A 12,475-nucleotide genomic window follows, 5' to 3' on the forward strand; every position below is an offset into this window, starting at 1 on the left:
ACCAGTTTTCCCTCTTTTTTTATAAAACTTATTTTTTTAATTTTTTTCTAAATTAAATTGTAAATATAAACAATACATATCCAAATAAAAATTAAACATTCATACATATTCATTGACTACTCCTAACAATACATTAAAAATTTATACAAATAAAAGTCCGAAATGAAATTATTTTTTATTTAATATATAATATTTATTTTTATTTTTATTTAATATATAATATATATATGTAAAACCGATTCAAAAAACCGGTTTCAGTTAACCCTTTTTTATTTTTTCCCAAACCAAAAATCTGGTTTTTTGAATTGTTCAAACTGTAACCGAACCGTTTTTTTGATTAACTTGTTTTTTGGTTCAGTTTGGTTTTTGCATTTTTTTTAACACCCCTACAATTTAGGGGGCAAAATTTCCATAACGTTCAAGCAAAAAAACAAAATTCATCTATGAAGGAAATCCCTAGAACTGACCGTAAAAATAAAATCTGGACCAAAACCTAACTTAATAACTCCATAAGTGGCTAACAAAATTTATTAATCTTCATTGAGAGCTTTTATCAAACACTTAGTGAGCCTTAGCTTTTGACATAGAAAAACCAAATATAGATAACAAAATCCGAACATCTACCCAATTCTAAGACAGAATCTTTTAACCAATTATAGATGTGTAATATGAATTAAAAATAAGAAAAAGCCACTTTCAGAAATAGTGGGATCTTGAGAGATATAAAAAAGAGTATTGAGTGTATTTAAAAGTTATCATTTGGGGGCTCTAAAATCACTTTCCATATATATAGTTTTAGTGTACTAATAATGAGACAAATGGCAATTGCCTAGTTACCTTTCATGGTAATGGATAATTAAAATATAACTGAATTATATTTTGACTTCTAAATTTGCATTTCAAGTATGTATTATTGATTTTTATTACGAAATGAATTATGTTATTATATAGCTTAACTAACTAAGGCTGGGCCAACAAATGACAACAAACTATCAGCTAATAGTAACAAAACTATAAATTTTAAAAAAATTGTGAGGAACATCAATTTTAACATGATTTATATTATTTATTTTCAGCATTACTTCTATCCGAAGGCACTGACATTAATTGAAAAGGACATCAAGCAAATATGTCGAGGCAAATTTCCAGAACATGAGTTTGATGATGTGAAAACTCTTACGATCGCTAAAGACAAATCAACAAGCATTCCGATTGAAACCCTTGAGGCGTATCACAAGCTTGAAAACCTTAGACTAAAAGAAGGTTCATACAAAGAGTTGTTCTCTTGTGGAAATGATGATAAACGTGCTGGCGCATTCATACAGTTAAAAATTCTGGAAGTCGTTCATTGTCACAATTTGACCACTCTACTGTCATCTCCTATGTCGTTCAAAAATTTGACAACTCTGGAAGTACGATATTGTAATGGATTGAGGAGCTTATTGACATCGTCAACATCAAAAAGTTTGGTGCAACTTCAAGAAATGGCAATAAAACAATGTGAAATGCTTACAGAAGTAGTAGCAAATGGGGGAGATGTAGAAAAATATGTAGTTTTCAGGAAACTAGAGAGTTTGTCACTTGATTGTTTAGAAAATCTCACAAGCTTCTGCTCTGGGAATTACACTTTCAAATTCTTGTCTTTGCAAAGATTAATTGTGCATAATTGTCCCAAGATGGAGACTTTCTCTGGAGGAGTTTTAAGCACACCGAAGTTGCAGAAAGTAAAAAGACATGGGGATCTTCATAGATTTCCGGCTGCTGATGTTTTTGGGTGTTGGGATTATGATCTCAATACAACCATAAAACAATTACAAAAAATGGTACGTAATTATTTACATAGAAAGTCAAATGTTTCTCTTGATTTGATCATCTTCACATCGAACCACTATAATTTTAATTGTGCTAACTAAAATAATGGTTGTAGACTGAATACTTGTCAATCCCCATGGCCTAACTTTTTTTTTCTTTAACTAAAATAATGATCTTAATACTTATTTAATTAATTGAATATTAAAATTGATCTCTCATGGTAAGACGAAGGGTGTAACCTTACCATAAAACGTCTTGATGAAAGATGTCTTTAATTGATCTAACAAACATTTTCTGCTTTTACTTTCAATAGGTTGTACTCTATGTAGTTTGTGTTTTCATCTTCATTAATTGTTCTGCTTTTATCATTCCTTCTTCAATTGTGACGTTGCTCTGAATGTTTTACATCACTTATGTTTCCATTATTTCATCATTTGAGGTCGAATGGTGGCAATAATTATTTTACTTCTTAACTTATATACATTAAAAGAATATTATTGAAATAAGAATTTTGAATGTTGGTTGTTTTCCCCGATATGAAGGTCTCAGAACGGAGTTCAACGTTATAGGACATCCAGCATTTGACATCAACGTCTTCCTTGTATCGTAATGTAACGCATTTGATTTTGGAGGGTTTTAAGAATTTGAAATATGTATTTCCATCTTCTCTAGTAAAAAGCTTTGAACAACTTCAACAACTTGAGATAAGAAGTTGTCGGGTTTTAAAGGAGATTGTTACAATGGAAGAAGTAGAAACAACTCCTAAGTTTGTCTTTCCACGAGTAACCACTTTAAAACTTGAGAACCTACCAGGACTTACAACTTTCTATCCTGAAAAACATATGTTGGAGTGGCCGGTTCTAAGAATGTTGGAGGTGTATGATTGTAAAAAAGTAAAGACTTTCACTTCAGAACATCTGAACTTCCATGAGGACAGTGAAGAAGCCAACTCTCTCTTGTTAATGGAAAAGGTACGAGTTTCTTTGTACTTTTGTTAATGAACTAGAAATTTGAAAACATCATTATAATACATAAATTAGATCTCTTTGATTATACAACTAATTAATATATTTTTTTTCTTTGAAAATTAAACTGGAACTTCTTCGGAGTTAATTAATGAGAGAGGTTGCATTGAAAAATTTGTTATCATATTGTTAAATAAGAAACCAATATTTAATATGTAATTCAAATATAAACTATTACCATTTATTTAATATGATATTCAAATATAAATTTTTATTTTCAAAAATTAGGTCTGTGAAAAAAAAATTATAAATTATACTTGATCATTTGTTTAAAAAAAAAAAAAAAATGTAGAGTTTTTGGATCCAATGTTAAAATTACTTGAAAAACCTCATTGGAAGATAAAAAACTCATACATTAGTTTGTCTTCGGCCTTTGTTTCTTGACCCATCAATTAAACATTTTTTTCTCTTATATTTCTAAAAATAGAAAAAAGTTAATGGATGTTGGGTGAAATCGTTAAAAGCTATTTTAACTCTGACTTGATTTTATTTTTATCTGATTAATGTGTAGATCAATCCCAATTTGGTGGCATTGAGATTGAGCGAAATAGATAGCTTCATGACATGGCAGGGCCCGTTTTTAGAAAACTGCTTTTGCAAACTTAAACGTCTTAAGTTCAAATTCACAAATGTACCAGTTGGAATCCTTCAGAGATTTAAGAATTTGGAAATGCTCAAACTACATTGTATTCAAAGCAAAGAGATATTCTTATGCGGAGAGGATGAGAAAACTATTGGGATGCCCACTCACATAAAAGGTTTAAAGCTGTATAGTTGTGATAAATTGGAGTATCTATGGAAACAAGACTCCAAAGTCGCCTCTATTCTTCAAAATCTTGAAGTTCTTGAAGTTTACTGGTGTTGGAAATTGATCAATGTAGTGCCATCATCAGCATCTTTCCAAAATCTTAAAGTTCTTACTGTAGCAGATTGTAGTGGAATGGTAAACTTAATAACATCTTCCGTAGCAAAAAATCTGGTGCAATTGACAGAAATGGAAATACGAGGATGCCATAAGCTGATCAAAATAGTAGAAAATGATCAAGATGGAGCAGAAGATGAAATTATTTTTACCAAATTGAAGTGGTTGTCACTTGAAAATTTACGCAGTATCACATGCTTTTACACTGGGAAATACACTTTCAGATTCCCAACTTTGAAAGAGTTAATTGTGAAATATTGCCCCAAAATGAAGACTTTCTGTGAAGGAGTCTTAAGCACACCAAGATTACAAAAGGTATGGGATTGGAAAGACAACTGCTTGAATATTGGAAGTTGTTCAGAGGGTGAGCTTAATACAATCATACAAGAATTACACTGGTACGTCCTCATTTATTTATTTATTTTTTGTTTTTATTAATTGTTGTTTCAAGATTTTTACTTACTAGACTTGGTTCATGGAAATCCCTCAGGCGAAATTCAAATTAGAATTTTTTTTTTTTTAAGAAAAAATTTAAATGAAAAAAAGTCAAACTGAAGTTTCATATATAAATGCACATTGCATAAAAAATGAATACATTTGGGCTTTTACTATCTAAAAATGTTCAATGGTCATTCAAGATTATTTGTAAAATGATTAAGAACACTGAATGAAAAAAGAATAGTAATTTCCAAATTTTAATTAAATATAAATATAATAACAACAATAGTAACAATTACGATTATTATGTCGATAAAGTAGATGAATGAAAATTTTAGTTACTGAGAAACAATCAGCTCAGCTTTTAGTTTGAAATTTTGAATTTTGGCAAAAATAAGTTTTTCATTACAAATTTAAATTAACCTTTATCTAGAAACAAATATTAGAGTTTTGAAATTCTATTTAATAGGAAATGCATAAAGGATAAAATTTTAAAAAAGGAAAAGATAAACATTTAATTGGATTAAATGGAGTAAAGCCACCTGCATGCTAACCAAGAGGGTTAATTGTGCATAAAACCCATTGACCTGAAAACCCAAAGCGTGACAACCATTAATAAGATTATTACTGGCATGTTTCCTACTAAACATATATAGTATTGTGTGATATTGTTTATGGGAAACATTAATTTTAACATGCTTTATATGATTGACCTTCAGGTTGACCAGTTTAGAGTATGAGGAAGAGATTTTTAACATAAAAGAATTACGCAGGAAGAGTGGTACGTATTAATTTACTTGTATTATCCGGTATGCTTTTTCTCAATTACATAGATTCAGTTTCTCATTCACATATTAGTTAATATAATTTAACAATACTTCACTTCAAAATGCTTGTGGATAGAATACTACTCAATCCCCATCATCTTATCCTTAATTTTGTCTTTGCTTAATAATATATCATCTTATTCATCTCCAGAGGCAGTCAATAACTCTCAAGTATAGAGCAACTACAATATTATGCATTTTTCTTTTCTTAAATTTCCTGATCAAATAAATGTTTACTTTCTTTCCTTAAATTTTCCTTTTAATTGATAAATTATATCAGTTTATTGTTCAAAGAAACATTCTCTATATTTTTTGCACTTACTCAAAGAATTGTCATATGTGAATATCGCATAATGTTTAGAGTTGTGAGAAAGATTTAGTCAAACTCCGATGCAACCTAATATATTACATAAATGTTTACATAATGTTTCTTGGACATGGAATATCGCATAATGTTTGGAATAAGGCTTCTATGTACGCGGTTTGTGGGGCATTGCACTTCATGTTCCTTGTGTTAAATTCAGAAAATGAGAGGGTTCTCTGTTTTCATCTTCATTTTTATTCTGTTTTTATCTTTCCTTTAATTTGAGATTTCTGCTTTGAAAGTACTTCAACACTGACTTTTCTATCGTTTGATTATTTGAGGTTGAATGTGTTATTTTGATTTTTTTTTTACTTGGTACAATGGGCTAAGATGTGACTCTTTTGAGGCTGAATGTGTTGGCTTTTTTTTTTTTTGGTTGGTGTGGCAGTGGTACAACGGCTACAATGGGGTATGAATGTATGATGTGACTCTTTTGAGGCAACATATTTCCCTCTCTTGAATTGTAAATAAAAGGAGAAAAAGAGTTGGTTTTTGGGCAGGAGAAAATCAAAAAGGGAAAACAAAGGGAGAAACAAGAGAGACATGCAACGCAGGAGAGGGAGAAAGTGATGAAAACAGTTTTTTCCGGCAACTATCCAACAATGAATTTTGCTCCAATGAATCTTACTCCGTTTTGACTCAAATTTCAGAGCGTTATTGTCAACAACAAAATCTTCACATCCAACGGTCAGTTTCTTGATAGTCCTCTTCAATATATATGGGGCTTTGGTGAGATCGTCCATTTTCTCTATTTGAGTGTTTTTTATTAAAATTATTTTATCTTGTTAGGATGACAATTGATGATGTTGTTATAGCATCTAGTTTTATCAATAGAAAAAATCATTGTATGCATTATTTACTATAGTGGAAGTTGGAATCAGACTATGGTGCCGTGATTTTTCCCATTTGAGTTTTCCATGTAAATTTTTGTCTCTTTTATGATTGATTGATTTTGTATTTTTCTGGTGATTTGATTTAAATTATTGGACTAAATTTGCGAACCCATTTAAATCACACAGAGAGAAATCATTTGCTTTGCTTTTGTAGATTGTTCACCGTATCCGGACCGGTTTTTTCCCAAGAGGACGTTGGACAATTCCTTGCCATTTTCTAGTTGTTGCAGATGCATTACATTGGATTCATTACTCAAGTATGAATTATGTGCCTATGGATGTTAACTGATTTCTGTATGTTTCACATTGGACAATTGATTTCTATAGTTTTTACTTTTCATTTATAACAACTTTCACATTTTCCCTATTTGAGTTTTTTTAATTGAAACCTATCTTGTTATGATGATGATTGATGATATTATTGTAGCCTCTTGTTTTATCTAGAGAAGAAATAATTGTACCTATTATTTACTATAGTAGAAGTTGAAATTGGACTCATTGTTTTAAAAACTAGACCGTTGGTTGACCAGATCAAAGAGCTGGTTCGCAGGTTGACCGGTCCAATCAATTGGACCAATCGGTCTGAATCAATTGGACCAATCGGTCTGAATCAATTGGACCAATGGGTCTGACCGGTATGTAACAATCTCATCTTTAAACAATTCTATTAATTGTTATAAGTTTGAAAACCAACAAATACATTCCTAAAAGTTACCTATAAACCCCCGTGAGTTTAAAATAAAGTAAATACACCCTCAAGTTTTATTATTAATTATTTTTTCTCTCTCCCCATCACTTCCATCTTTCACTTTTCTTTCTCTCTCCCCATCACGCCATCACTCTCCATCAATTTCTTTCTTTTTCCTTTTTCCTCTCTCTCTCCCCATCAACCCTCGTCACTTTCTTCTTCTTTCATCTTCCTCTTTCTTCTTCCTCTACTGTAATTTTTGTTCACTTTCTTCTTCCTTCTCTTTCTCTTCATCTCCTCTTTTCTTTCTTCTAATCTTCTTCCTTACTCTTTCTCGTGTCTCCTCTTCTCTTTCTTCTCCCTTCCCTTCCCCTCCCCTTACTTCTTGTTTACAATCGAAGATGAAAATGGAAGATAATAAAACGATGCTGAAATTAGTTTAGGAATATGAATTTTTTTGAATTAGACGAACCATTTTAAGCCCCGGGCCGGTCGGTTCAACGGTTTTATACTGTTCCGTCGGTCCATTATCGATCCAAAACAGATTTATTGACATTCTCGGTTTTATATAAACCCGGATCGAAGCAAAAGACAGCTCCCGGTCGAACCGGTCAGACCGGCCGGTCCGGATTTTAAAACAGAGCTGCCATTCCCAGTCACTGTAAAAGCAAAACGACGTTTACCTTGTGAAAGTTCGTTTGTTCCATCATCTTTTTGGCCTTGACTACCAGCTGAACTTTTCTTATCCCCAGAATCACACGGGTCCTTTTGGTTTCCGTCAATCCTCCCGATTTTTCATTCAGAGCTTCTCCAAATCTGATCTGTTTCCTCGCAGCTTCAAAATCAAATGGCTTTACTTGCAAAAAGTCATTAGGTTTTTCAGATCTCTCAAGTATTCCGAGTTTTCTATGTTTGTTCCCTGATTGCAGGCATTGCTGGAAGCTTGTTTATCCATTTCCAAAACCGGCTCTGCAGTATCGTCCTCCCCGGGCACATCGGTTTTTTTCCATGTTATCATGTGTTGATTCCTCTTCATTTACATCATCTTCCTACATTATAACAACTTCGGTATTAAACATAGCTGATGGTTCAGCAGGAGGCTCCTTAGATTGAACTTCTAACACTCTACTGGACTCTTCTCCAACAGGTTTTGGCTGTTCACCACTGGTAAAAGATGAGGGATTGAAGGTTCTTTGAAGATGTAACAGGCTGCACCTTGACCTCTTTAACTGCTTTTGGCTGTTCATCCCTGGCAGAAAATGAGTAGAATGGTAGATTCACAGATAATCTAATCTGCTCCAATTTCATCTCTTACTTGTCCTGATTAAAATGAACAACTAATTAATAAAATAAAATAGAAAGAAATCGTATTTTATTTACGGAATGCACCAATTAAAAATGAAGATGACAGCCATGCTAGTCAAGGATACAAGATCACATTGACTTTGGCAACAATCGCACCATTGCACAACCTTCCCTTATCTCATAAATTTCACATAATATTGAATCAAACAACAAACAAGCCAACAAATAGACAGGTTTCATAACAGTTGAAAAAATAACCATCGAAAAGACTTTCAGAAAATTAACATCACAAAACAGAGGCAAGAAAGAAAGGAAAAATTGGCAGTCAAAGAAAAACTCATTTTGCCATTTAACAAGAAATAAGCAGCTGTTACTCACCCCTTTACAAGAACAGAATAATTACAGAGCAAGCAAAAAGAATGAGTGCATTAAACTCACCTTTTTTTCAGTATCAAACTTTCTCTCTGCTCCAAAACCTTGGGTAGGTTTCTTTAGAGCCTGAACAGTTGCTTCAGCAACCTATAAAGAAATAAACATTTTAAATTACAGCTATCAGTTTAGGAATTATAATCAATACAAGGCATTAACAATCTATAACCTTAACTAAGGGGATATGCAAGTATGAGGAGGTGGTAATGCTTTCTCTGGAAAGCTCCAAGATAGAAATGTCAGACTCCTTTTCATCACCAATTGTTCCAGGATGCTCAAAAGGTTCATGCTAAATTTAACATTGAACGCATTGCCACCACCAACACTTTCCATTGTAACATTTGTGGAAGTATCAGCAACTAAAACTCACATTCATCATTAAGTGCTAAACTTACCTCCGAGGCCTACACAATCAGTATTTATTTTTCTGTAAATAAATGGAAACAATAACAAAGAATTTAACAGCAAAAAGAGTTGGAAGTTAGACAGTATCATGCTTATAGCTCAGAAGAAGAACTACATCAAACATGGATCACCAATTAAATACTAGTACTACTTAGTCAGTGAGCAGTTACTAAACAAGCCCATTTAACATGTCATACCCTTTCAAACTGGTCTAATGCATAAAATATCGATGCGAGACTCTTTCACAATATTACTGGAGAATAAAACTTATAATTTCTGCTTGCCCAGCTCGTGAACTCTCTTTTTGCTCGTTGTGAAGGACAACATAGCTTCAAAATGTGCAATGTATGAAAGGCCAAAGATGTATGTCACATCTTCCAACATTAATTTGGTTAACCCTTTATAAACCCTTCTTTTTTTTTTCTTTAGAGGAAATTAAAACAATATCATTACTTGAAGAAATTACAAGAGAGTGAACAAGCTGTCCACAAAAGTTAAGATCCATCTAAACGACCACAAAAAAATCTATACAGAAAAGGTTGAACAACTCAACAAAAGCCACAAACAACTCAAAATTCAATGCCAATAGCACAAAATATTTGAAAAGCTCTGGAAAATGCAGCCCGCACAGAAGCAAAAACATAAAATTATTTGGAACAAGAGCATCAGCAATAACAGCTAAAATTCATTCAAATCCTATTTCCAAATTTATACAATTATACAAGTACACTCCCTTCCCTCCATGAGGTCTAAACAGATCACACATGATAAATTACACATTACAGGAGGTTGTACACTCAATATTTCTTTTTTTTTTTTTTGGTTCACTGGTTTTCACAAATGACTGGCTGCAAGATTTACGTTAATTACTAACAAAAGATAACAATCCATCATGTACAGTTTGAATATTTGGAGAATCTTGACTCAATGATACCTAGTCTATGCTATCCAATTAAACAGTCAATCTATTCAAGGCTGACAAGGTTATGATTCACTGAAACAGCTCAATACCAAGTCACCACTAAATTACTGTTACATAACTAATTCGAGGCTGACAAGGGTATGATTCACTGAAACAGCTCAATACCAAGTCACCACTATATAACTGTTATGTAACTAATTTATGCAAGTCTTACAATGTCCATTTGTCCCTCTTTCAACAGTTGAGCAACGGCTTCAAAAGCAGTAGCATTCTGCATAGAATCCCAAACAATGCTAACAACCGAGCCAAGATTACGCTCAATATATGGATGCTTTGATTTCAATAATCGTCGTAACTTGCTAGGAGTAACAGGCATCTGTTTGACTTTTATCACCAGAAAAAAAAAATGTAAATCAGGTTAAAACTCACCGAATGTTGTGTTATAAATAAAGCTGTGGAATCAGTTGATCTCCCAAGTATCATCGAATCATCTAAAAATTTAAAAGTATAATCCTTGACACAACCATACAGATGGCTATGGTGCCATTTGAGGCTTGTCAAAGATGTCAAAGAAAAGTATCTGAGTTATAGATAGTTCATTTCCTGCAGCTTACAATCCTCATGCATATAAGATGGATAATGTAAATAAAAAACAAACAACAACTTACTGCACCAATGGCAAGCTGCTGAGCATTCAATCCAGCCCCCTGGAACCTAATTCAACATATGATTAGTTTCTGTTTACAAAACTAATAAAACAAGAGATGTAGATAAAATTTTACAGAGAAAGGATAACAAGGAATAATTTTTAATACAGGATGTTATATACAAGCAGGTAGCTGTCACCTTAACTGAGACAATAATGAACTAACCAATATATATAGAGATAAGAATTCTCTGTCAAAAGCTCTTTTTCATACAGCTGCATGCATATATCATAACTGCGCTTGTATGACCTGTTTGCAAGAGAAATTTGCTCAACATGATGAAATTATGGTCAATAATGGAAAATAAATAGAAACAACTACAAACCCCAGCCAAACTCATGAAGTACCTAACCCAACGAAAATTAGTGCCCATGAAGTTAATTTATGATTGAAAAAATTTGAAGAAGTTGGATTGAAACAATCATTTTCTCAAAAATCTAGGCAGTGTACCCAAGACAATGAAACATGAGGGAATGTCAAACAAAGACTTCATTAACTCAAAAAAGGTTGAAAAACAGAGATGGTTTATATTATCAACATTCTACTCTTCAGACTCAATGACGCATAATTCACAAGCAGAAACAAGGATCAAAATGAAGGTCACAACAAGCTCTACATTGTCAAAGAGATCCATAAGGAACTTATAAAGGAACACACACTTTGCATGAATTAGACCACTATCAATGAAGCATCATAGCTTTCGGACACCATAGACATGGAGAACAACTTGATTTTCATCATATCATATATATTCAACAAATGATGTGCATCTTCTCTGGCAAATCTGTCATTGCAAGTAAAATCAAATTGTTTAGATATGCCAACCCCCAAATGTAAAATACATTTCAACGTTCGCAATTGCAGATACATTCATTACCAACAGGAGTATCTGCACTTTATTTTCAAGAAATCAATATCAGAAAGCAGAAGTTAGAAACAAAAAAGAGAAATAGAAAGCCAAACGTACCTGAGCATCTCATCGGGAAGGGGGCGTAATCTCCAATCTGCATTCTGATATCTGCAATGAGTTCACTGATCAATCTTAGCAGAAAGGAAGGATTGAAAATAAAATTGAAACATAAAATATCGAAAAAAAAAAAAAAAAGAAACCAAACTATGGAGAGAATCAGAAGTAAACTAAAGGACCCACTCTTTGTTGGCAGTAACTCCACAAAAGCGCTGTAGAAGATACTCCAAACTATTTCTCTCCAATTTCAAGACCCTTGAGGCCTAACATAAAGTCGAAGAGAAATTTCACAATTGCATATCACAATAACACCACGGTAATTAGGCAAGGAAAATATAAAAGACCAGAAGCATAACAAATAACATCATCAAAAGGAAAGGGGGGGGTGTTGGTGGTGGGTGGTGTGGAAGGGAGCAGACCACGTATTGCAAATACATCAATACGCATAGTTGACATGAAAGACTACTTTAGTAAAATCGACTTGCTACAAACAGATTCTTTCTTGGTGGAGTCAGAAACTAATAAATGCTGCTTTTTGAAGCCAAACATTGACTGAAAAAAAAATCAAATGAATGAACAATACAAAAGCATAATATGAAACAGAACATCAGCCTAACTAATTCAGTAGCAAGCAAGTTTGAGCATCATTAATTGCAAATAAGACCATATGTGATGTCTTAAATCCAAAATTCCCAATAAAATCTAATATGAGAATTTCAATTTAACTCAAAATAAAATCCTAATTTTCAAAGTAGGGGATAAAGTGTAGTT

The 12,475-nt window shown here is 32.7% G+C and overlaps 1 protein-coding gene across 1 annotated transcript in view; it reads left to right on the top strand.

The window, feature by feature from the left end:
* Positions 1-12,475, top strand: part of LOC116112115 — a 77,148-nt gene that overhangs the window by 10,888 nt on the left and 53,785 nt on the right. Inside the window, exon 8 of the mRNA XM_031398304.1 lies at positions 1,077-1,823. Coding sequence (XP_031254164.1) covers positions 1,077-1,823 — 747 coding nt within the window. The remainder of the gene's footprint in view (positions 1-1,076; positions 1,824-12,475) is intronic.

This window comes from Pistacia vera, unplaced genomic scaffold (genome assembly GCF_008641045.1).
Source record: "Pistacia vera cultivar Batoury unplaced genomic scaffold, PisVer_v2 Contig656, whole genome shotgun sequence".
In the NCBI taxonomy this organism is placed as follows: Eukaryota; Viridiplantae; Streptophyta; class Magnoliopsida; order Sapindales; family Anacardiaceae; genus Pistacia; species Pistacia vera.